The sequence below is a fragment of the Crotalus tigris genome, unplaced genomic scaffold, assembly GCF_016545835.1.
Source record: "Crotalus tigris isolate CLP2741 ecotype Arizona unplaced genomic scaffold, ASM1654583v1 scf7180000019154.1569036, whole genome shotgun sequence".
NCBI lineage: Eukaryota > Metazoa > Chordata > Lepidosauria > Squamata > Viperidae > Crotalus > Crotalus tigris.
Genome location: NW_024097404.1, coordinates 942,351 through 968,943, shown reverse-complemented (window position 1 = coordinate 968,943; position 26,593 = coordinate 942,351). Strand labels below are relative to the sequence as shown.

The window sequence follows — 26,593 nt, the reverse complement described above, 5'->3', positions numbered from 1 at the left end:
TTCTTACAACAAAAAAGTGGGGAAATACTTCAACAGTTTAAGGGAGAAGAATGGCAGACAGCAAACCACAATGGATATTCCATTGTAGGAATCCAAACACCATTTAAGTAAATCTTCAAGGGGGTTGGGGGGGTGGGGGAAGGACACCAGCATTTCAGCCAAATTCTAAATTATCTTTGGATACACTCCCTACCATAACTTCTGAGTCCTGAACAGATATTGAGTACCATAACTAACATATCATAAAAGCCGAAATTGCTTTTCATTATCCAGTTATATTCCATTTCACAATGGGGGAGAAGCAAAATATATTTAATGCTCTCGTATTTTTCTCTTACAGCAAAATCCTTAAAAGGAATGCCACCTGCTTATTAGAGGTATGATTGTCAAAGAAGATAAACAAATTACTGTCATTATCTGAAATTGTTCTTCATCTCCTTCCTTCACATGTTTTTTTTAGCTCTCCACCTGTCTTCATATAGCATATATATTAAGAATGACACTTGTGCTCTCTCGAATAAAATTTATTTTGGTTCTTAGAAAGGAGTTGGTTGCAGAACTTTGCAAGGATTTGTGCTAATAGGATGTCCTGATTTGTCTTACTTACACTTTTAGGGAAGATGCAAAGTAACAATAAACTGCCCTCAGGGGAAAAAATGCAGTATTTTGGTCATAAACAACCAAGCTCAGAGAGCACCAAGGACCCCATGGTCTAGTCCTTTTATTGTCCATTGATGAGAAATATTTCTTTACCTACTCTACTTTCCTGTTCTCCCCGTTCCTTTAAATTGAGCACATACTGGCATCTTCCAGAGTGTGAGTCCTGACACCTTGGAAATTACTTCTGCTCCTCTAGAAAAGCCCAAGGCAGTAAATTAGCCTTGTCTTCAAATGGCTGGCAGAAAGTAAAGGCCAAACCCTGTTTCAGAGGCACAGGGAACTGCCTGTAATTATCCTGATAAAGTTGCATATATAGGTCAGATGGGTTTTTGTTAGCAAAGGTTTTGTTTTGTTTTGTTTTAAAATTGCAATTCTCTTTGCTAGATTCTTTAATAAATTGGACTTAATTTTGCCTTGACCTGAGGAAAAGGCTTTACACATCTGGGCCATATTTCTGAGCATACATACTTGCCTGGCTCTATGGAAGAGAATGATGCAGCTCTGGATAAAAAGTAAAAGGTATATTCTAGGCATGTCAAACTTGCAATGTCACGTGACGTCGTGTGACATTTTGCAACTTTTTCCCCATTGCCGGCAATGGGGTGGGCACGGTTTTGATGTGATGCATCCAGCCCACAGGCCAGCAATTTGACATGCCTGGTCTATTCCTATCTTTTGCCTGGATTGTCCTTTATTCAGCTGTTGTGAGTTGCATAAAGGGAAACTACATATTTTAGGGGTTGCCCTAAAATATATGACAAGGGAGATACAGCAACATTTCCTATTTTGAAGTTGGAAATATAGATTTTGTCACAGATGGTAATATGGGAGGAATTTATATTGTGATTTAACCATTTCACTAAGCAAGTAGAATACTTAATTCCATACATGCTACAACACTGATTTTAGATTGAATACTGAGCATTTTGATCATGTAAAATATATGTTTACATATAAATTCAGGAACTTACCAAGTATTCAGATAGATTCAATTCACCTAGGACAGCCAAACCATGGTTTGCTCATTATAACTGACTTATAATTCCTTCCTTCAAAAGTACTGCAAATTTGTTCTGCATCTCTTGCTTGAACAAATTTTTGTTTAGTGTTCCTTTCAAATCAGTTTGTCTCATAACTTTTTCCATTCTTTGCACTATAGGCAAGTATGTTTTTTAAGGAGGAGTTTATTGATTTGAATGTAGCAACTGCTATTTCTTACCTAGTAAGGGCCAACTTTACCATTAAGTAGAAAGACGGAAGCAACTTCAGCAACTGATTTGCGATGTCTTGAAAAGCAAGACAGGTCTTTTACTATAACAGTGCAATTCATAGATGATTCACTATAATAAGCATCTCAATGTAGTGAATTTATTTATTTGCTTATTTGTTTGTTTTATATGCCACCCATGTTTAGCACTTTGCCAAGATAAAAGGTGGAATGACTTCAATGATTCACTCTGAGTTCACTGGAAGTAAGGAGGAGCTTTCTAACAGTAAGATAATTAATCAGTGGAACAGCTTGCCATCAGAAATTGTGGGTGCTTCAATACTGGAGGTTTTTAAGAGACTGGACAGTCATTTGTCTGAAATGGTATGTGGTTTCCTGTTTGAGCAGGGGGTTGGACTAGAACAGAGCTTTTCAATCAGTGGTACGGGTACCACCTGTGGTACATTGGCACCTGGCAGGTGGTATGAAACCATCCTAGAAAAGTGGTAGCGAGGGAGGGGAATGAGCTGAACCGGTGGCAGCACCGCACAAGCCTGAGCGAGAGATGGCTGGAGCTGCAGGGCTGTCAGAGCTCAGTGGAAGCACCAAGATCAACGCCGCTTTCCAGCTGATCGGCGCTTCTTTGGGGCTGTCAGGGCTCAGCAGAAGTGCCAAGATCAGCGCCAGGCTCCAGCTGGAGTTTGGTGCTGATCCTGGTGCTTCTGCTGAGCCCAGAAGAAGTGCTGATCAGCTGGAATGTTACAGCATCTCCAGGGTCTTGTGATTTCATTCAGATGCTTGGCAACTGATTCATATTTATGATGGTCACCGTGTCCCAGGGTCATGTGAAGTGACCAAAACCTGCTGCAATCACCCAGCAGATGGGGGAAATAAAAACCAAACACCCCCCCCACACCCCACCTCCACTGCCAGTCCTCAACAGAAACGCTCATAACAATGAAAACCTCGGACAGGACGAAGAGTGCCACCGGGTGGGCAGGCAGGTGTCTTGGTCGGCTTTCACCTGGGGGGCACTTTTTTCAGTGCCATTGTAACTTTGAACAGTCACTAAGCGAACTACCTGTACTTTATCACTTTTTTCCTTTTTTTTCTTTTTTCTTTTTTTTGGGGGGGGGGTTATCAAGTTTTTGACACCTTGCTAGGTGACTGGTGGTACTTGGATATTGCCATATCCTAAAAGTGGTACAATGGGTGAAAAGGTTGAAAAGCCCTGGACTAGAAGACCTCCAAGGTCCCTTCCCGTTCTATTCTGACTGATGAGTCACATCTTTTGGCCAATTTGCTTCATAAGCATCTGCTGTTGTTATCCATGAGAAAGGCAGAATGCTAGGGCCAGTCTAATTATTAGAAGTAAGGAGCCATTTCCCTTCACAGTTAAATCTTCAGAGTGGAGTACCACTTTAAAACTCTGCCCAGCCATAGCAGTCAGATAGACAGAGTTCTAAAATTTTCTGCTTCAGGTTTCAAAGTTGTGTAGTGCCTAAAGTCAAATTGATGAGAGTCAGGATGAAAGAAAAAATGTAGCATGCAAGGGAAGGGGAAAGAGCAAGTATAAAAAACAAAATGACAGAAGTGTTGTTTGATAGTTACATAGGAACAGGCCTACTAGGATCATTGCCAGATATTTTTCCAATGAGATCTTGAATGAACCAAGACCTTATTTTGCATTTACCAAATGCTCTAACATTCTCATCGGTGGATGTAATTTTTGCTGCCTATTTTGTGGTGATGTAGGTGTCAAAACCTACATTCTATGGTACTTCTGAAAACACCCAATTTATCACTGTATTTCACCCAAGTAATCTTTTTACCATGATTATTGCCCAGGCTCATTCTGTGTATTTGTGCATCATGTGTGTGCATACACATGCCTATGAGCGAATCATAAAGATGAAAATGATGTTCAGGTAATTATCTCACAAAGACAGAATCCAACTCCTTCTCTTATATTATCAAAGAAATAACCACCCACTCTAACACTTTTTAACTAAAAAGCTTTGCTCAGCCAAATTATAAAAATAAGATGAGAACCATGAATTCTCATAATAATTGGGTCACCTGGGGTTATCGGCTTTGTAGACAAAAGCTATAATTATTTAGCCACATCAAGTTTCAATGTCTCTGCTTCTTAATTGAGCTCAGCTCATTAACCAATTTTAGCTAACAACTGATTAATAAAAATCCCTGATAGGCTATTTAAAAAAATTCCTCCTTTGAAGAATCTCTCTCTTGCCTTTTCTTCTCCCTCTGCCCCTTTATTTCTTATATACAGTAGATCATCTTGCTCTGAAATAGGATTGAGGCTTGCGCTAACTAAATATCAACAAAATGAAATATTCAGTGGTATTCTTGTTCAATTATTTAAGGCAGGGATGGCAATTGTGTTTATCATTAGTCCTTTCTTCGGCTGAACAGATGCTTTTCTCTTTGTGTTTTATTGGCAGGCACAAATTGACACTAACTGGCATGTTTTTCATTGTGATGCACTGAGATTTCGCCTTGAGACTCCCATGAATATTGTATTACTGCCAGCAAAACAGGCTACCAAAACAGTAACAAGCTGAAAGTTACAGGTCTCAACTACACTCCCAAAACCCTTCATAGTCACCATCAAGACCCATTAGGAACTATATTTCTTTGCTTAGCTCTCTAAGCATGATGAGCTTAATATTGTGTATTAAATGGAGAAAGCATTCCCTTCTCCTTTCTTTTCACATTAGCACCCAGGCACAGATTTGCACCTTTTGCCCCACAATAATTACTATTCTGATCATTTTGTCTATCAACCTTGAGTTCTTTCAAGTTATCCCAAAAAGTAAGTTTGCACTATCCAGAGCTAAATGCAGATGTTGTCTTCTTCATGAAGCAAGCAAGAGGGGGGGAAATGCATTAAAGAAAAGTTTGGCTTTAGTGATAGAACATTTGCATTTCCTACAAAGGTCTACAATCCTGTCCCTGCCATCTCAAGTCAAGGAGAAGACTCCCTTCAAAAACTTGAAAAGCTGCTACCATTCAGTACTGCCCAACACATCAAATGAGGAAATCCAATGTAAATAATTTAAATTAGATAACCCAGCAAAATGCAACTTCCTATGATAATTCACTCTTTCTAATTCTGCTGCAGGGAAGGCTAAATGATGCAACTGAGAAGATGGAACGTGGTTTGCCATCAATTCCTAAAGTAATTCTCTTTGTGCTTCCATGCCTCTGCCATTGCTAGACAGTTTATATTACTCCCAGAATGCCCAATGAACAGTGCTATAGCCTCAACACACAGGAAAGGCTTTAACAACTGCACCAAATGCAAAATAATAGTGACAACTTTTAGGATACCGTTAGTAATTTACTCTAATCCTTAATCAGATCTCAGATACTCCAGGAGTGCTAATACTATGGATAACAGTCCCTTGTGGAAAGTAAATAAAATATTGTAGTCCATTTTTAATCCCAGCAACTTGCTAAGTAGAGAAAATATAATACTTTTTTTAAAAAATCCATCTCTTACTATAACCTTCCACAAATCCAGCCTAAGTAGAGGATATCTGGCTGTGAAAAGCTAACCTGCTAGATTATGACTTTAAGAAAACTACTGTCTTCTCAGTCAATTTGAAGAAATTTGAGTGAGCAGATTTGAACACTATGAAGTGCAGCAAACTCTTGTTTATTATGGCTTCTTTACTGCAGAAGATGAAGAGAGATCCATGTGGGATTTACTGCCTCATCTGCCAAAATCATTTGGCTGTTTTTAGATATTCATCACCTTAACAGAATGGTTGAAGCATCATTTGCCATTCTGTCTTGGCAGCAAAATATCTTAGGTCAGCCACTCAGGAGAAAAAAAAAAGTCCACATATTTTCTGGAGTTCTGTTATTAGACTAACAATTTAAACATGGGACAAATGCCCAAATTCCAAAGTACTCCAATGAGAAAATGACAGGATTTTCCAAAAATTTAAAGATAGTGTTCAAGCAGTCCAGAGTCATGGAGGGTATATGAAAGTCTCAGATATATCATTACCTTGCCTTTATGAAATGGCAAAACTACACAAGAACTTAGGTTTTCAGTCAAGAGAAGTTGGATATTTTGTGCTAATCATCATGAAACTGTTGAGGCCATGTGATAGAAGCGACGGAGTTTCTTACCACAAGGAACGGTAATAAACGTTGAACAGAAGTTAATCTTGATGCAGTACTCTTTGATAATTCATAAATATAAAATAAAAAAGCTAAGCCCTTTCTTGCTTGTCCAGATTTTTTTAATATTTCTCAATTATAATAATAATAATAAAGTTGGAAGGGACCCTGGAGGTCATCAACCCCCTGCTCAGGCAGATAACCCTATACCAGGGGTTCTCAACCTTGGCAACTTTAAGACTTGTGGACTTCAGCTGGCTGAGGAATTCTGGGAGTTGAAGTCCACAAGTCTTAAAGTTGCCAAGGTTGAGAACCCCTGCCCTATACCATTTCGGACAAACGGCTGTTCAGTTTCTTCTTAAAAACTTCCAGTGTTGGAGCATTCACCGCTTCTGGAGGCAGATTGTTCCACTGGTTAATTGTTCTAACTGTCAGGAAGTTTCTCCTTCTGACTTTTTTCCAGCATTTGGTTTTTTTCCTATATGTCAACATTCATTCATTCTGGCAATTATTGGCTTGGTCTAGCTTTTGTAAATTTGTATAGTAAACAGCTGACCCAAGTGCTTTATTTATTTGTAACTATTATTTATATCAACTTCTTGTTATTGTCTAACCCATTGCACCCCAATTTTCCTATTTTTCATTTTTTTAAATTGGAATACAAACATAACATCTTTATGGTGTAAATTATCTGTTAAATATAAATTATTACCCTGTTACTGACAAATTTGGCTTTATTTTCTATGCAATACTCTTCTAGTTTTCCTTCTGGTTTTTTTTCCAATGCATTGTGAAAGTGCATTAAAAAGCTCTTTTATTTGTTAGATGAGTATCACAGATGAAGCATCAATTCCACTTGTGCATTCATTTTTTCATCTCAAATCTTTCACTTCTTTCCTTCATGGTTACCAACAGGCTTCATGAGCATCAGAACCATGTTCTCAGGGAAGTGCTAATATAACCCTAAAAAGAACCAGCAGATTCAAAGTCTAAAATGCCAATCCTGTAAAAACAAGAGAATGTGATATTGCTGTGTTAGTCCTTGTTTACTTCTTATAGAATTGAATGGCAGCTTTTTAAATGCTTGATAGACAGATCATCAATACGTAACAGAGTAGCCCTCCACTACAATAAACATGACTGTAATCCTATTAAATAAGTATGGGAATAAGTTTCATTGTGGGTCTAATTAAGTAAGATTTATTTGCAAAACATACTGATTTTAGCAGCCCTTCCACCCTTGAAATACATGCTTCAGCATTTAATAAGAAATGCTGAACATTCCCATAAGGGTTACTATTGAAAAGCATTAAAATATAAGAGTAAAATAGGATCTCCATTGAAGGACAATCTTTAATCTCTTCTTAATTACTTTCTTGTTCTCAGCCTTGCAGCCTTAGTTCTCAGCCTCTAATCCAGTGGTTCTCAACCTGTGGGTCGGGACCCCATTTGGGGTCAAACGACCATTTCACGGGGGTCGCCAAACAACGCAGTCTGCCATTTTTTTCCCCTTTTCCTTAGCTGTGCTACTCCCTTTTATTCTATTGGCTTTTGAAAGCCAATAGAATAGACTCTCTTGAATAGTCTAATTCTATTGGCTTTCAAAAGCCAATAGGAATTGTCCAGGCTGTCTCTGCCCTGCTGAGCCCGCCAAAAATCCCATTCTGCAAACGGTGTTGCACCAGTTGAGTAGTCCTCGACTTACGACCAGTTGGGGGTCGCAGCATTAAAAAGGTTGAGAACCACCACTCTAATCTTTCCTAAACACAATAGTAACACCTGAAAGTTCACTTCTTTATGTTTGTGTGTGTGTGTATGTGTGTGTGTGTGTGTGTTATATAGCTCCTCTGTGAAGGAGATGGGTACTGAAGAAATTTGATAAATAAATAAATAATTCACCGCTTCTTCCATCTCGGCTTTCTCCTGAAATAATATTATGATCATAATACTTGAGGTAAAAGCTGAGATAGAATAGCTATGACATTTATATTTTTTCTTTGATAAAACCTATTGTTTGAGTTAATTTGGGATAAAGAGTAATTGATAAACTATTTGTTCAGCAGAAAAGCCAATATATCATTTTTTAAAACAAATTGAATTCACCTGCCAAAGCACTGAGGATTCATTAGTCTACCTGACGCTCTGTTGATGATGCCATTTCTCCTGTTGTGAAAAAAAATCCTGCAACATTAGTCCTTTGCTTGCTGCTTCCATTACATTAATAGCAGCAGTTTGAAAACAATATCTACATATTAATTTGCCGCATTTCATAGACAGCATAGCAAGACTCTAACAGAGTCTTATTTTTGAATACCAGAAAAAAGATCCCTTTTCAGTATTTCATAAGAGCACATCATGCTCCACACAGCATGAGTCATATAGATCATAGGCTACAAAAAAGCACCTTTCCCATTATCCCATTTTCATACTGGAACATAGCATAGCATCTCTGCATCTGAGTGCCTCTTTGTACTACACACACAAGTACCCCTGATGAAATAATCTTTACTTATTTTCCTCCCCACTCCTTCCAATACAATGTTACAATTTGAAGGGCTAAATTCTATGGATTAAAAAAAAAACACAATCTGCTTTCTTCCACCCCTTTCAAATACTCAGTGATGCTAGGCTGGAAATGGAAACAACATAAATAACTTCAGTTTGAATACAATAGTAATTCAAATGCTTTTTTTTAAAAAAGGGAATTGTTGAAAATACCAGCTGGGCTATTTCCTCAAGCACTTGGTGCATCACCTAGAATTTTATAACATGAGATCCCCTTGGATTTATTTCAAAGCAGTTGCAACATTTAGATCTCTTAGCTAATTTGGGGGTCTGGTATAGCTATAGGTATCTGGGAGTGAAAACATAAGGGGCCCTTTTGGGAGCTATCTGCCAGAACTGAAGGAGAATCATCAAGCTTCTCCTTGGTTAGTACAGAGATTAATACTGAGAAATGTGTGAAATTAAAGCATCCCACTGAGGTTTAAGAGAAGTAGAGATATAATTTAGAAAGTGCTTAACCTCTGATGAATCAGTTTCCTATATATAAATTCCATTTGACTTCTTCTAACCCAATGCCACTCAGGGGACATTTGCACACAGATCACAAATGGCTGCAGGAGAAAGATTTTGTACATACAATTGTACATGTATTGGTTTCCTTGTCAGTCATGTCTCTGTATTATCAACCAAGTATATAATATTGTTCTCTGGTGCAGGAGTGAAATGGCCTCCTATTTTAATCCAAAAAGAAAGAAGAGAAACTGTGCCCCAGGTAACAAACGTTTAACAAAATATGAACTAATGTTTAGAGGGTAGTAGAATTCTCCTACATTTCAAAGTCTTTTAAACTTTACAAAAGCATCATTTAGGACCGTAATTTTAAGAGATGACAATGGAAGCCAAGCAAATCGGAGGATTTCATTCATGCTCAACTGCTCCATTATTTCTTCAGGCTATATGAAAATTACCCAGATGCTATTGAAGATTACTCCATCTGCCCTTCCCCTTACTATTTCCCAAACTGTTCAGCAAAAAAGTTAAGAAGGCTCCTTTAAAACTGCAGAGTTTTAAAGCTGAAATGCTCTGTAACCTTTGAATCATTTGCATGGACTGATGTTAAACTGTTTCGTCTGATAAGTTTAGAAGTAAAATGAGAGATGATGGCAAACTATATATAATTGGATTTTGAAGGCTACCATGAATAGGTCTTTCAGAATTACAATTCAATGGCAAGAGATAGCAACTAATAGCCTCCCAATCAAAATCAGTATTCACAGTGTTGCTGCCATTGTTACCATATCTACTGTAAAGTCAAGGAAAGGCTAGGGAAGGGACACAAAACATATGTATAGTTGTATCTTGGGAGAAAGGGCCATCACTTATCTGGCTCAACAACCAGATGGGAGTGGGCACCTTTTCAGTCTCAAGAGTTGAGACTAAGCACGATTTGATCTGTGCAACTGGCAGCCAACATCTGCATCAGGCTGCTGTGCAGGTATGTAGATAGGTAGGTAGTAGAAGGATGGAGAGGAAGAAAATTATGTTGTAATGATAAAAACCAGAATACTTTATATTATTAATTTATAACATGATTTAAATATCACAGGACTTATCAACTGAAATAAAGATTTATATTGCACTTTTCTATAAAAATGTACCATGTATTATAACAATCCACATGTTTTGGTTGTTTTTTGCAACCAAATAGTCCTCTATCTTGATCAGGAAAATAAAAGAATTAAAATTAATGCATTTTTAAAGCTGTAATGCTGAAGCCTAGAGAAGAAAGGTCATTTCAATGAATGGCAGTAAGATCCTGTGCCTACACAACATTTCAAGGACTTTGTCTAAATCATTTTTAATCTTTTGGATGAAAATGGATCAACTTGCTTCTGCATGAAAGACTAACAACAACTCATCTACAAATTTCTCGAAATCCTTCAACAACCTCTGATCCACTCTTTCACAGATTTTCTGATTATAGATACATCTGAGGGATATTTTCACTCCAGATTTCTAATTGTTTTCATAGGCAACTATACTAGATCGCAAGTGTCAAAATCTGTGTACAACTTTAAAAAGATACAAAATACCTAATACCAAATAAAATTTGTTCTCCGTTTAAGCTATTTGAGTTGTCTAAGCATAGTATCATAAAGTTGTAAAAGTCCAGAAAAGGCAGAGATCAACTGATAGGTATCTCCATGTAATAAAGAAAGGCATTAAGCTATATGTCTGTTAATTTACAAATAAACAAAGTCTTCTCAAAGAAAAGTATAAGGCAAGATGAATTTACCACTCAATCTTCCACACTGGTTACATCATAAAACTATCACATCTTCACAGAGCTTCACAGGCAAAAAATATCACATGGGTCCCTATTATTCAAGTATTCACAAGAACCCAGGAATTATCAATTTTAAAGAATTTACCATTTCTCAGCATCTCAAAGACCCTAAATATACAACACAAAAACATCAGTTCAGTTGCAAGTCCCGCGGTATATTCTGGACACCTTATTCAACATTTAGTGAAATACATTCCTGATTTCCCCATGATCACATAAAACCTCAGCACCCCATCAGCCTGCAGAGGCACATTACAGCCAATCAGTTATTGATGCTGGAAAAAATATTAAATCAAGTACAATTGTTGTCTTCATCTTCTGCACTGTCATAAACCATGGTTTATAGACCATAATGGCAGAGTTAGTGCAATAAGCTATGTCAAATCATAGCAGCATCGGGTGATGAATGAGTTCCCACCAGTGCACTCTCTAGACAAGCAGCTCGTATGTTAATCTTTTTAGCGTAACCTTCAATGAACTCCATTTCTGACTGCCTTATTACTAATCTAATGTTGTACATCTAATCCAGCATGATAGAGTAGAACACTGGAACACTTATTCAGCACATCCAGTGTTTGTGTTTGCTACTTCCAAACTAGCCAACTGAGACATGTCTTCTGCACTTGTGCTCAGATGCCATGCTCCTATATATGAGCATGAACCCTTATGCAGTCATAATCCCCTTCATCCCCTCAAGAAAAAGAAGAGAGCCTATCAATTTCTTTGCTTCACCTGATTCATCCCAATTGATCTATGTATTTTGTGTATGCACACAGGTTTTAATAAACTAGCTGATCATAAACAAAGGCTACTGGGATGGTTATTTTATTTTTATGTATGTATTAAATGTATATGCTACCCAATTCACTATCAAGCATCTTTTGGTGGCTGGGCATTTACATTCATCAGATAGCAGAAATGATAAAATGAAGACTCAAAAAAGAAAACTTGCTTGCAGGGTAGAAATGATACTTCCGTGTTTCACAAAGAAATGTTGAAGAGCAGATTTAAAAATATTCAGAAGAAAGATAATTCTGAAAGTTACATGTATGAAATGTCTCAAGTTAGAATGACTGTAGGGATAGATAAGTTATTAGTGGGGAGAAGAAAGGGAGGGCTCAATCATTTTAGATGATTCTCCAGATTTTGATATTAGAGAGCAGTGGAGACACAAGCCATATCAGGGCAGGAAGAAGCTGCCAATTGTAAAAGCTTGTGTGAATTATGTACAAATCTAAACTACAATATTTTGTCAGATGGCTAATAGTAGCAGTGTAGGGCTTCATGGAAGAATCTGATGAAGAAGTTACTGTATAACGCCTCTTTTGTTTTCCAAGAAATGCTGAGCATTTGGGAAATCTTCCCATGTATCCTTTTACATGGAAGGGTTGAACTAATGGACTAAGAATTACTCTAGAATATGAATGTGACTGCAATGTCCAAGAACAGATTGTATGTATGTAATCACAAAGATCATGCAGAGGCAAACAGATCTTCGATATTAATTCAAGTGAAATGTTTTCCTTAAAGAAAAGTGGTTGAATATTTCATGCTGTCAGAGTTCATTATTAAAAAAAATACAAAAGAAATCAGGCAAACAGTAATTTGTACAAATAGATTAATCAAATAAAATCCTAACAATATACTGTGAAAGAAATAGGAACCATAAATCTTGCAGGTTCCAGAAATAACCCCATGGATTACTTGGCAAAGTCTGGAAGATGAGCCTAAAGTTCACATAGAGATCCATCTGCCAAGATTTTATATTACTCAATCTTTATTGGCTTCCAGTTTGTTTTACCATATATGCCGGCGTATAAGGCGACCCGGTGTATAAGACGACCCCCGTCTTCGGCGCCGAGTCGTATGCCTAGAAAGTCGTCTTATACGCCAGAAACTACCGTTATTTCCGGCGTATAAGACGACCCCCGACTTCGGCGGCGATTTTAATGCTTGCGAAAGTTGTCTTATACACTGGAAAGTACGGTAAATAGAATTCAAACTGTCCGCTCATTCTCATCTTCAAGGAAGTGAAAGACATGCTGCGAGTCCTATTGCTAATATAACTGCAAGCATACAAAACAGATTGATGCCTGGACTATGGACTTCCTTGTGACTGGACAGTTACAAGATTGTTCTGCTAGCATTCAGGTGCCAGGTTATGAAAATATGGGTTTCCTTATTGTTGTTTTGTAGTTGATCTGAAAGCAGTCTTGCTATTTCATATTGGCTGCCCAATTCCAGTGGACTCTTTTGTATTGGAGCTCAGTTTTGCACTATTTTAATGTTGTATTTTATCATTATAAAACAGCAGGTCATGGAGAAGATTACTTTTTTGGAATGGAAAAAAGGACACCAAAAAATTCATTAACAAAGCAAATAGGGAAATGTCTGATTCATTATCCGGTTGGGATTCTAAGTCAATGTGTATTCTGTTTTGCCATTATCTTTTCCTTTGCACATTTTTTTAAAAAAATCTACATTTCTTTTGAAAATTAAAGTGCCCCGTTGAAAGATTCTTCATGTCCTCATAAATTTAGATGCTATGAAAACTGAGACAGGAAGTTTATTTCTTTAGCACCGGAAAATAGAACAGCCTTCTAGAATCTGAACCCCCAGATTCTTAGACCCTTCAATGTCTCTAACTTCCTATCAGTGAGCTGGAGTCATCAGTGCTTGGACTCATGAAAACAAGCATTTATCAATTAGGACATTTATACTTTATAATCTGTTCCAAGCCCCAAAGTTACAGGCATTTTCATTATATATTTTAAAAAAAAGATTTTTCAGTTGATGTAGGAATGGAAGAACCTGGGGACAAAGTTAAAAGAGGGATAAGCCTAGAATCCCAACTAGCTGCAAGCAGATTAAGTTCAACACACACCCCCTTGAATTCCATTGACCCTTATCTATCTCCAAGTAGGTACTAACCGTTGAAAAGATTCCAATGCATAGACTTTTTAGCAATAAAAAGATGCTGCATACAGACTTGGTCTTTCACACCTGACAGCTGAAGTTCTTCACACATGCAGCTGCCAGCTCTTATCCAATGCACAAAGAAAGATCAAATATTCTATGTATGTCTGAATATGTCCACAGTTTTTTAATCTTCTTTCACGTTTAAGATATTTCATCAATTTTTAACAAAACATTACTTGAAAAGTCGAAGCAAAACTGATGAATTGTATTCTGAAATTCCTTAAGAATTATCAAAACTTTTAAGAGGCAGTGCATACATACACACACACATTCACAAACCACCTATCCTAACATTTCACTTCACCTCACATGGAAAGAAAGTAGCCCAAGCTAATGTTCCTATAAATATATTGGTTAGCACACAATAAATCCTGGAAATATTGAGACATCTCTACTTGATTTGAATGATTCCAATATTTTACTTTCTCCTTCAGTGTCTGCTATAGATGCTGAGAGATATGCTTCTGCCACAAGCTCAGTCATGCCAACATAATATTCTAACAGCATGCTCTCATTCTTTCCTCTCCTTCTCTTGCTTCTTACAATGGCATTCCAACTATCCTATAATCCTGATGCCACCCTGGGTCCCAAACAAAGGTGCAGGTAATGCAAAAACTATGCAGCACAACCAACCCTCACCACTCCCAGTTTATCCTGTCCTCCTCTTCCCTCTCACTTTATCAAGATTTAACAACATTTTTCACTATGGTTGCTAGGAATGGTTAAAGCTGTCTGCTTTGGGCTTAACTTAATTCTTCACCCTTGATATTTCCAAAAGGGGGAGGTTGGGGAGGGGGAGAGGGATAAGGAGAAAATTAGCTGCAATCATTCATAATTTGGAGTAAAGGGTGGTTCATAGGTCTGCTTTCTATACCTTAAGTATCAAAATATGATTAGTTTTTTGCAGGGCGTATCCTGTGTGCAAACAGCCTTCAGAGAACAAGAGCAAGTGAAAAGCAGACTCATTACCGGTACCTTATCAGTAACTTACTGGAGGTGTTTGCATTTTAAAAAATCAGCTTTTGGAAAGCTTCCTCAGCATCACTTATGAAAATCTAAGTATGCCTTTTATAAATCAATATAGGTATTTCAGAATATAGTCAGAAAGGGTACACGCCTATTTTTAAAAGAAACTTTTAAATGTCAAAAATACTTGGTGCAGTAGGGGAATAACAGTGTTGCAAATATTGTGCTACTTAAAAGCATGAACATGTTAGAGGGCATTTTGATCATTAAGTCCCTTTTGCTTTTCAGTGCAGGAATCCACATGAAAGTATCTGGAGTAGATGGCGGTTCAGCCTTTTCCTGAATATATCCAGTGAAGGATACATACCAATCTTCCCCCTTTCTGGGTAATTGATTCCACTATTTGAATAGCTCCTACAATTACCATGATTTTTTTAGTCTAACATTCAGTAAAGATTGGCTACTTGTAACTTAAACCCATCAGTCTATTATTCCTTCTATTAGGTCACATGTTATACAACATCCTTCAGGTATTTTGAAGACTGTGATCATATTCACCACCCCAGCCTTTGTCTCGTAGTTAAACATTTCAAATTCTTTCATCTTCTATTTGTAAGTTTTAGTTTCTAATCCCTGACCATTCTGACAACCTTCCTTAAACATGTTTCAGTTTGATGTCCAGAACTGGGTTGTGTATGAAGGCAAGGGGCTAACATGGGATAAAACAGAACAATTATTTCTTGGAATTTACTTATTTTTCCAATTTATATGACCGCCCATCTCAAAAAGTGATTTCAACAGAAATGATACAGCCCATTATAACATTTGTCCTTTTTGCAGCAAATCACACTGTTCATTCACATATGATTAGATTTTAGGCACATATGATATAGCCTTTTTTTACAACTAATGCCAAATATCACCCTCTTACACCTGTGTTTTGATCTGTTTCTGAAGGATAAAACTTTGCATTTCCTTTAAATTTCAAGTATTTCTTGCCCATCCATTTCTCTCACTCACCAAGCAGAGGCATCCACAGAAACTCATTGCCATTAATGGAATGATGGTGAGAACACATTGCAAACTTTGCCCTTGGGCCATGCATGCAATGTTGTGATGTACACAGAAAATGGGGCTTGCATCACCACACTGCCATGCTGCTGATGCTAATCTGGCCCCTTTGCCCATCCCTGCAGATGCTGCTACTATCAAGATAGTTTTGAATTTTACTTTAGAGCAGGGGTTCCCAACCCCTGGTCCATGGATCGGCACTGAGTCAAGACATACCAGCAACCGAACCGCGCAAACAAGTGAAACCCCATCCACTGGATGCAGGCAGCACATGAAACCACATCCCCTCTGGTCCGCAGAAAAATCTTTCTCCACAGAACCGGTCCCTGTTGCTCAAAAGATTGGGGACCTCTGCTTTAGAGCAGGGGTGTCAAACTGTCCGGTTGCATCATACAGAGGCCGCACCCACCCCAGCTGCAGCACTCCAAAAAGAGTTGCGATACGTCACAACATGTCATGTGATATGGCAAGTTTGACATCCATGCTTTAGAGCATCAGCTATTCTGACCTATTTTGTTTGCAAATTTTATAAACACACATCCATGTTATCTTTAAAATGAATTTTTTGAAATGCTAAAAGCCAAAAGAAGATGCAGGGCTAAACCATGTGCAACTTCACTGGGTATCATTCTACAACTTAATGAGGAACCAGTTATGAACACCCTGGATACAGTTTGCAAGCCAATCACATATCCATTTAATGGTCCTGCGATCCTAACCAACCCTAATCCTAGATGCATTCCCTCAACTGACACAATCTCATGTTTATTATTTCTTTTCATTTTCAGACTGTGCAAACTGTGCTGTCTTCACTTGCACAAGTCTAAGAACAAAAGCAGAGATATAAACAACTTCAGCTCTTCTGGTTATCATGAATATGCCAATTTATTTTCTAGGCGCCCGCCCCACCAGGTCCACCAAATTCAGGGGTTTTTTTTTCCTTCCTAATTTTTTTAAAAATATAGCTCCCTGTTGTCCTGCCCAGTTCAAGAATTTCCTCCCTAGTTTAACTACAGAATATGCCTGTTGCCCAAAGCTATTTTTTTTTTTTTTTTGCTTTTTGCAAGGAGAACAAAACAGCCAAGATTCCACTGAAACTGTCTTTCTTACCAATGCCGCTGCCGCTCTCCCTCCCCCCCCCCGTCCTGCCTAATTGCCTGCAATAAAGCCGCCGTCAACGTCGTGGCTCGAGAGGGCTCGCCTTCTGCTTTAGCGGCTAGCCAGGCTCCTCCCTTGCATCTCAGCAATTTCTTAAATAAAGAGCTCCCGCAAAGCAACCAGCTGGGAGAGGATCAGGACGCAAAAAAGAAAATCGCCATCCGAGAAGGAGGGGAAGAGAGAAAAGGGTCGCCAAACGCTGCCTTCCAGTTAATCTCATCGCGGATGAAGGCGGGGTCGGCGTGGGGATCCGCAAGGTGGCTCCCCCGCAGCTCTAAAACAAAAAGGAGAGGGGTTTTGACGTTTGTCTCGCTATTCCTAGAACAAATTCCCCCTGGGAAGAATTACCAGAGGTCCCGCGGGTTTACGACAGCACGCTCTGGTCTCCACAAGCTTCCCAAGTTTCCCTACCCTGTTGCATCAATCAGGGAGCGGTCTAGCTAAGCGGTTTTCGCGGTTCTGTTTTAATTGCCCCCGAGAAACATCTTCTGAATGGTCACGTTCATCGTTCATCACCAAAGCTACACCAACAGCACCTCCTTCTCGGGCTCCCTCCCCCCCTTCTTTCCCTTGTATTCTGCCTCGAGCTTTTATAGCGATTCTGCCCATTACAACGGGGCGCCCACCAATGGGATGGCCACCCAGTTCATCACTAGGCTGTGCTCACCCCTCATTTGAGGTAGTAAAATCCCAGTACGCTCGTTTGGTGAAAGTTTATTTGGGCGGCCGTCCTCGATTATTTTCTTTTTCTTTTGGAAAGGGGAGACTCCCAGCTACTCCCTAGACAGCAAAGAGAAAAGCCGGGCAGGACTTAAGTTTTTAATTCATTCCCTGCAAAAAGGTGCAGCAAGTTCTGCGCTCGATTCCCAGCCCAACCCAGCCCCGAGGAACAGGAAAAGGGCCGGCGGCATTCTCCTCTCAAGAACGAGTTGGCCCGACTAGCGCTTCAAGTAAGGTATAGTCCGGGAAACGCGCGCGGGAGCTCTGCTTAGAGCGAGCACGGGAGGACGAATCGACCACTAAACGAAACCAGCCTTCATCTCGCCCCCGCGAGTGGCCGGGACGTGGTACAGTATAAGACGCTATAAATCCCTCGGGTGGAAATGGCCTGTAGGCTACACATCTATATTCTTGCCACGCTAAGAGCCATCGCAGGACCGCCGCCCCGGTTCGATTCTTCCCCTATTCAAACTAGCCAGACAAAAAAAAAAAAAAAAACACCGCCAAATTTGCGAGCGTCCTATTTGCCCAGCGCGATCATCAGGCGTTTCCTTTTCTGAAACGCAAAAAGGGAGAAGTAAGGATCGGGTCCCAGTTACACCTTCCACCACGGCAGCCCACTCCCACCCTTCATCTATTGTAGCCCGACACGGCTGTGGGCGGAGGAGGACGGGCGGTGTGAGCACTAAGTTGGGAGCCGGTCGTCGCTCCGCTCTTGCTCTTTGCCGGACCTGCCCGCCTTCTCCCCGACCATAAACACCTTGCCCGGATTGCCCGGCTACTGCTCCCGGCCCACCACGCACACCATTCCGACGTTCCCTTCCCTGGGAAAAGCCCGCTTCTCCATTCAAGCAAGATTCGGGGAGAGGGGCCGAAGGGCGGTGCAAACGCCACCGGAGCCCGGTTCCGGGCGCCGGCAGAATCTCTGAGCTCCACAGCGGGAAGGGTTGGAAACCACTTCCTGGCCCCAGCTCCCTAGTCTTCCAGATCTCGGAATAGGGTAGGCGAGCCGCATTGCAGCCGGACTGGATGGGAAATCTACCCGGGGACGCGTCCCGTGGAGTCGGTGCTCGCTCCCCGCGTCCTTTTACCGAGCGTGGGCTGGGAAAGCGGCAGCCACAGCAACGGAGCCGAGCAGGGCTTTCCTCCTCCCCCCCCCCCCGCGCGAGTATCAACAGCAAACTGAACAATTCGGCGAATATCGTCGAGGCTTTAAAAAAAAAAAGTTTTCTTTCTACCCGCCCACCCGCTTCCCTTTCGTTGATCATATTTTGTTACCTTCCACCGCTGCAATTGCAGATGCCAAGCAGAAAAGCACAATAAAATCCAGTGCCATAGGAGCCCCGAACATGATGCAGAAGAAACGGGGACAGATTTAAAAAGAAGAAAGGAAATAGTTCCTTGTTGGACCAGATTAGCTCCTTTCTCGTCGCTTTTTCTCTTTCTCTCCCTCTCTCTTTATATATATAATTCAATATATATCCTGAACAACTCTATTCCGGAATACCGAGTCCACCGCGTGGGTCCGTGTGTGCGTGCATGCGTGTGTGTGTGTATATGTGCAAGTGTGTGTAGGTATGTGCCAATGTCTGTATGCGTGCGTGTGTGTGTGTATGAGGTGTGATGTGTGGGGGTGAGAAAAAGAGAGATCTATATTCAAGTGTCACATTGCAAGCGGTAGTAGAGTACAGTGAGAACAAAATCTGAGGCTGAGGCTGAAGGGAGGGGGAGAGAGAAGGGTTTCCCCCCCCCGCCTCGCCAATCGCGCGCGCGCGCGCCCCCATCAATACTTTTCCCACCCCTAACGCTCCTGTCCAATCAAGAAATCGAACCCACAAAAATCCTTCGACCAATCAGCAACGAACATTCCCTTTACTCCAGTATTGTTAGTTTTAGAGAAACTTTTGCAGGAAAGCCGTAGGGAAAGACCCGCGCGAGCGAGCAAAAGCGTAGAAGGAAGGAGAACAGCGCCCCCTAGTGTCTCCACGTCTACATAGTTCGTCTCATTCTATTCAAGTCGTATTCATTCCGGTCACTCGTCCGCAAAGCCACTTGGCTCATTCTTAATCTACCTATTTCTACCTTCAGGCGTGGTCTGTATAAAAAAAAAATTCACAATGGGTCTTCAAGACTCTCCCACTCAATATGTTTTTTTATCTAGGACAGTTCCGTAAGCTAACATAGCCCAACAACCCTGAGCTGTGCCAGACGAAGGCAGTCTAAGGATGGTGAAAGGAGCAGAAGGAGATACTGGGATCTCTGACAAACAAAGCCTTTCTTGACCTTTGGGGATTTTAGTCACACCGGTAATACCTAGAATCAAATTCCTCTATTGCAGTGGTTCTCAACCTGTGGGTCGGGACCCCATTTGGGGTCAAACGACCATTTCACGGGGGTTGCCAAACAACGTAGTCCGCCATTTTTTTCCCCTTAGCTGTGCTACTCCCTTTTATTCTATTGGCTTTTGAAAGCCAGCAGAATAGACTCTCTTGGATAGAGTCTAATTCTATTGGCTTTCAAAAGCCAATAGGAATTGTACAGGCTGTCTCTGCCATGCTGAGCCCGCCAAAAGTCCCATTCTGCGAACGGTGCTGCAAATTGTTTGCAGTGAAGGCGAGCTGTCTGGAAGTTTCCACCCCTCCCTGCTGATCAACTACTAAAAATGTAAGTAAAAGAGGGCCAGGGGTGGGAGGTGGGAGGCCGGCGGGCGCAGGGAGGGTTGCTGGTGCGTGTGGGGCCCAGCGGGTGCCTTACCTCCCTTGGGCTGGGCCAGCTGGTGGCCCAGCCAGTGGTTGGCCTGCACCGTCTCTGCCGCTTGCCAGCTACACCTCGGCCAGCGCAGGGGCGGCACCACGCATGCGCGGCACTCCTGGGCAGGGAAAGTCCTTGACTTACGACCGGTTGGGTAGTCCTCGACTTACAACCGGTTGGGGGTCACGGCATTAAAAAGGTTGAGAACCACTGCTCTATTGTTTCAAAGAACGAATAACAGCAACTGTTTCCACCCAGGTTTTGATGAGAACAAACCATTTTTGCATTTGGTAGAAGTTAACAATAATCCAAAGTTTGTATATGGGATACGAAGATACATATTTGGAACACATCTTTTCAAAATTGTAATCCTTTCTAAAGGTTCATGCAGGTAAATGCTTAACTTAAATAACATCAGTTTATTTGCTTTTGTCTGCAGGCTGATATCTACATATATTGGAATTAATTCTATAGAAGTTAATTGAGTTGTGTTGAATAGAGATGTAGAGCATGTTGCCTTTTGGTAGCTTCCAAGGTAATTTACAAAAATCAAGCTGAAATATCCCAATAACATAAAATAGTGTGCTAAGAAGAAAAATATTGTGAAGTTATAATCTAAGGGTCAGCCAATGTCAGCCAAAAGTACATGATTCATGGAAAGAATCTGGTAGCACCTTTTCCAGCCAACAAATTATTATTAAAAGATGCAGCCTTATTAGAGCTTCAGTTCAATTTATCAGATGCAGAATGGTTAGTAGACTGATGAATTTGAACTGGGGGGGAGGGGAAACATGTTGATTATGTAGATTACATATGAGAAAGATCACCAGTACAGGTAATCCTCAATTTATGCCTAAGATTGAGTTTTGCCCCATTTTACAATCTTTCTTTTCACAGTTGTTAAGTGAATCACTGCAGTTATTAAGTTTGTAACATGGTTATCGTGTGAATCTGACTTCCCCATTGATTTTGCTTGTCAGAAGGTCGCAAAAGGGGATTGCATGACCTCGGGACACTGAAACCGTTATAAATATGAGTCAGTTGCCAAGTATCTGAATTTTGATCACATGATCGTGGGAATGCTGCTGTGAAAAATAATCATGTCACTTTTCAGTGCTGTTGTAACTTTACAAACGGTCACTAAATGAACTGTTGTAAGTCAAGGACTACCTGTATTTTATCAATTTGCCATTGAAATGTGTTAAAAACCTACTGGGTTTGTTGAGATATCCTGAGAGTACCTGAAATATTTTGATGTGGGTGAGTTCAGCAATGTCTCACTCCTATATAGGCAATTAAATTCCCATTTTTCCACAACAGCCGGTTTGAGATGTCCTAGGACAGTGATGGCGAACCTTTTAGAGACCAAATGCCCAAACTGCAACCCAAAACCCATTTATGTATTGTCGGGTGCTGGGTGGGCATGGCCCATTCAATGGCTGTGGCCAATTGGAAGGCTGTGACCAATTGGGTGGATGTGGCCCATTGGGTGGGTGTGGCTGCAGTAGTAACGGCAGACTGGGTGGGACTAAAAAGTTCAATCAATCAATTCCAATTTTGCAAGATCTTTTTTTCCCATGAGAAGTGGAAATTGATTGATTGATTTTTTTTTTTTTTTTTTTGCGGAGGCCTAAAGCGAAAAGGTTTTATAAAACCCAGCTGAAGGCCTAGGACTGGGGCAATGGCACGTGTGCCCACAGAAAGGGCTCTGAGTGCTGCCTCTGGCACACGTGCCCTAGGTTCATCACCACAGTCCTAGGAGAATCAAAACGATATGATATTATTTAGTCCTTGTTTGAAACTTATATGTCAAAATTGTGTCCATTAATTTTTCTACGCAAAGTTTGCCCCATTTGTCCAACAGAATCCAGAAGGGCATTGCAACCAGATAATTTTACCTATGCACTTTTATTATATCTTCCCATCCTTAAAAGTGAAAAGGCACACACACAAAAATATTAAAAGAATAAAATCAGTAGCTTCTGGTATTCCCAGTGTCAGCATGACTTTGGCAGGACAGCCAAAGTTATCGTATCAGTATCTGAAGTTTATGCTCAGAGGGTCTCATCCAGATGTCTTGCTATGCTGCTGTGTGGCCAGGGATACTCAGTAGCAGCTCTTTTCAGTGCTAGCTCCTGTCTTACAACAAGGCACCCTAGTCACCTACCTATTTCAACAGCAAACAAAAATATTATTTTCCCCATCCTTTTCATTATGTGTTAATTCTGCTGTAATTTTTAACTTTATATTGCTGTTAGTTTTTTATCATTGTTTTAATGTTATGGTACTGTTTATTTTGTTCTGAATTTAATAAATGTTTCAGTGCAGGTTTTTAGTAATTGTTTTAAGCAAATGTTTTCATTGTAAAATGCTTTTGATATTTTTTTAATGGGAAGCAGCATGGAAATCTTTTAAATATATAAATACATTCCTTCCACATATTCCATTTGATGGTTTCGTTGTTTCTTACAGGTTAGTTTTTTAAAAAAAGAACTATGGTACTGTTCCTGCTTGTCTTCTTATATTATTCTTAGATGTTCTTGATCTTCAGGGCAAGTTCATGGATATGGACAGGTAGTTTTCTTGACAATAATAGGAAAGTGATTCATCATTGTCTTCTTTTGTAGATATCTAGCCTATAGCCCTAATATTTTTTCTAGTCTCCAAGTATTAACTCCATCTGACTTGCTTAACCAAGGTCAGCTAGATGCTGCCGTCTAATTGTGTGATGTTATGTTGTTAATTGTTGTTGTTAATTGCGAAGTCGTGTCCGACCCATCGCGACCCCATGGACAACATTCCTCCAGGTCTTCCTGTCCTCTACCATCTTCTGGAGTCCATTTAAATTCACACCTACTGCTTCAGTGACTCCATCCAGCCATCTCATTCTCTGTCGTCCCCTTCTTCTATTGCCCTCAATCTTTCCCAGCATTAGGCTCTTCTCCAGTGAATCCTTCCTGCTCATTAGGTGGCCAAAGTACTTGAGTTTCAACTTCAGGATCTGGCCTTCTAAAGAGCAGTCGGGGTTGATCTCTTCTAGGACTGACCGGTTTGAACGCCTTGCAGTCCAAGGGACTCACAGGAGTCTTCTCCAGCACCATAGTTCAAAGCCTCAATTCTTTGGCGCTCAGCCTTTCTTATGGTCCAACTTTCACAGCCATACATTGCAACTGGGAAAACCATGGCCTGGACTATACGCACTTTTGTTGGCAGGGTGAGGTCTCTGCTTTTTAGTATGCTGTCTAGATTTGCCATAGCTTTCCTCCCCAGGAGCAAGCGTCTTTTAATTTCTTGGCTGCAGTCCCCATCTGAGGTGATCTTGGAGCCCAGAAAAATAAAATCTGTCACTACCTCCATTTCTTCCCCATCTATGTGCCAGGAATTGAGAGGGCCGGATGCCATGATTTTGGTTTTCTTAATGTTGGGTTTCAAGCCTACTTCTGTACTCTCCTTCTTCACCCGCATCAAGAGGCTCTTTAGTTCCTCTTCACTTTCTGCCATTAGAGTGGTATCATCTGCATATCTTAGGTTGTTGATATTTCTCCTGGCAATCTTAATTCCAACTTTTGATTCATCTAGCCCTGCCTTTCTCATGATGTGCTCTGTATATAAGTTAAATAGGCAGGGCGACAGTATACAGCCTTGCCAGACTCCTTTTCCAATTTTGAACCAATCAGTGGTTCCGTGTTCGGTTCTCACGGTTGCTTCTTGACCCGCATATAGGTTTCTCAAGAGACAAATGAGATGGTCTGGTACTCCCATCTCTTTTAGAACTTGCCACAATTTGTTGTGATCCACACAATCAAAGGCTTTTGCATAGTCAATGAAGCAGAAGTAGATGTTTTTCTGGAACTCCCTAGCTTTCTCCATGATCCAGCGAATGTTGGCAATTTGATCTCTAGTTCCTCTGCCTCTTCGAAATCCTACCTGTACTTAAGGTAGTTCTCGATCTACATACTGCTGGAGTCTAGCTTGTAGGATTTTAAGCATAACTTTACTAGCATGTGAAATGAGTGCAATGGTGCGATAGTTTGAACATTCTTTGGCAGTGCCTTTCTTTGGAATTGGAATGTAAACTGATCTTTTCCAATCCTGTGGCCACTGTTGAGTTTTCCAAATTTGCTGGCAAATTGAGTGTAGCACTTTTAATGCATCGTCTTTTAAGATTTTGAATAGCTCAGCTGGAATACTGTCACCTCCACTAGCTTTGTTGTTGCTCAGATTTTCTAAGGCCCATTTCACTTCACATTCTAGGATGTCTGGTTCGAGGTCAATGACCATCTCATTGTGGTTATCTGGGATGTTAAGCTCATTCTTGTATAGTGTGATGTTATAATTACAGACATATAACTTAAAGATATTATAGGCGCAATGTCAAAAAAAGGTTTTTTATATAGTTAAATAAGATTTAAAAGATTTTCTATATTTAAATTATTTGCAGCTTGAGATCGATTACCCCAGTTAGTATATCTAACCATCCCCAACTGGTTCATCATGGCTACTGTAACATCTAGTGATTGAGGTCTAGAAAAGGATGCTCTAAGTCAGGGGTGTCAAACTTGCAATGTCACATATCGTGACTTTTTTTCCATTGCCGGCAATGGGGTGGGCGTGGTTTTGCCATGATGCATCCGGCCCGCAGGCCGGCAGTTTGACACCCTTGCTCTAAACTGTCAAGTTCTATTACACATAACTGCCTTGTATTATGTCAGAATAGCATGTTATTGTGCTATTGTGTTACTGTGTTTCGGTTATTTATTATTTTTACAAGAAGTATTGTTTAGATAGAAAAAATCAACAAACTACAAGCCACTAATACAATCTTCCTTGCCATTTTTCTGTTGTAAGTTGCAATAGAATGATATGCTACCTTCTCATTATTGCCACACAAGTCTTAAGACAGGTGACACAGCTACAGAAAAAAAGAGCAGAAAGTACAAATGGATGCTTGCCTACCTTTTTTTTAATTTAAGGTTACTTCCGATTCCGCAAACATATTGAAGGCTGCTCATTTAATACAGCTCGAGCAAATGTAAGCCATTGCATAGAAAAGGGACTAAAATTGCAACATTTTAATAGTTAATCATTTTAAAAAGCAAATTGCTGTTTATACTCAAAAATCAAATTATGTTAAACAGGAATGAATTCCAAGGAAATCTGTTTTGTTCATTTACCTCTATGTCAAATAATAGCTTACAACCTTATTTTTGTTCATTTTGGAGAAATAGGTCTGTCAAGTGTTACAGATATTATGAGCATAAAAAGGAGAAATGAGCTTCGGCTTTTCTTAGCTCAATTTCTTTTAAATGGACTCAACTATACCTTCCAACAATTCTTTGGCTATGAGAGTATGGGATTCTGAGCAGTGCTAGATTGAGGAAAGACTGCTATAAGGAATTGCAGGCTCAGTTTTGTCTAGAAAAGAGAGAGACCTAACTCGGGGAGAGTGCAAATTAGGTTTCTCTCTCTTTCCTCTCCCTATGACAACCTGGCTAGAGATGAGAGATGGGGAGCAATCACAAAGCTCAGCCAAGCCTTCTTATTAGTATTTATACGGTGTGCCTTGATTTCCATGCACTACTCAAGAATAAAATGGAAAGGGATGCCATTAAATCAGCTTCTGCTGTACAATGCAGTGATGGTTTATGTCTGTACATATATTTTATGATAATAGACATTAGACATGTTCTGTTCAATCAAAATGCATAAATAAATGGGAGTAAGCAGCAAAAAACACAAACACATCATACCTGCCAAGTTCATTTCACTGCTCCGGGGTCTTGAATGAAATGCCATCACAGTGCACATTCAGTGTGATTGAGATTTTAGATTTATACAAATAGAATCCCTAATTGGGAGAGATCTGTTCCTGTACTTGGCTGCATCATATTTGCATCACAGGTAAGCATTCTTGCCACTTTTTATCTTTTTGAATTATTTGTAGCCTTTTCTAATGTAGTGCTTCACTGGAGTGAGAGCAATATATGTAAACTCTGTGTATTATTCAGTAAGCTTTCCAAACTGTACTTCCTTGGCTTATTTCCCATGTCTCATTATGCTCAAGGGAGAAAATC

General features: G+C 40.1%; 1 protein-coding gene across 5 annotated transcripts in view; it reads right to left on the bottom strand.

Annotated features, from left to right (window-relative positions):
* Positions 1-19,476, bottom strand: part of EPHB1 (EPH receptor B1) — a 407,526-nt gene extending 388,050 nt beyond the window's left edge. For all 5 annotated transcript variants that reach the window (XR_005558711.1, XR_005558712.1, XM_039360062.1 and 2 more), the window contains exon 1: positions 19,047-19,476. Coding sequence is in view for 3 of the 5 variants with exons in the window: in XM_039360062.1 (XP_039215996.1) it covers positions 19,047-19,119 (73 nt within the window). In the remaining 2 variants the exon portion in view is untranslated. The remainder of the gene's footprint in view (positions 1-19,046) is intronic.
* Positions 19,477-26,593: the final 7,117 nt, after the last annotated feature.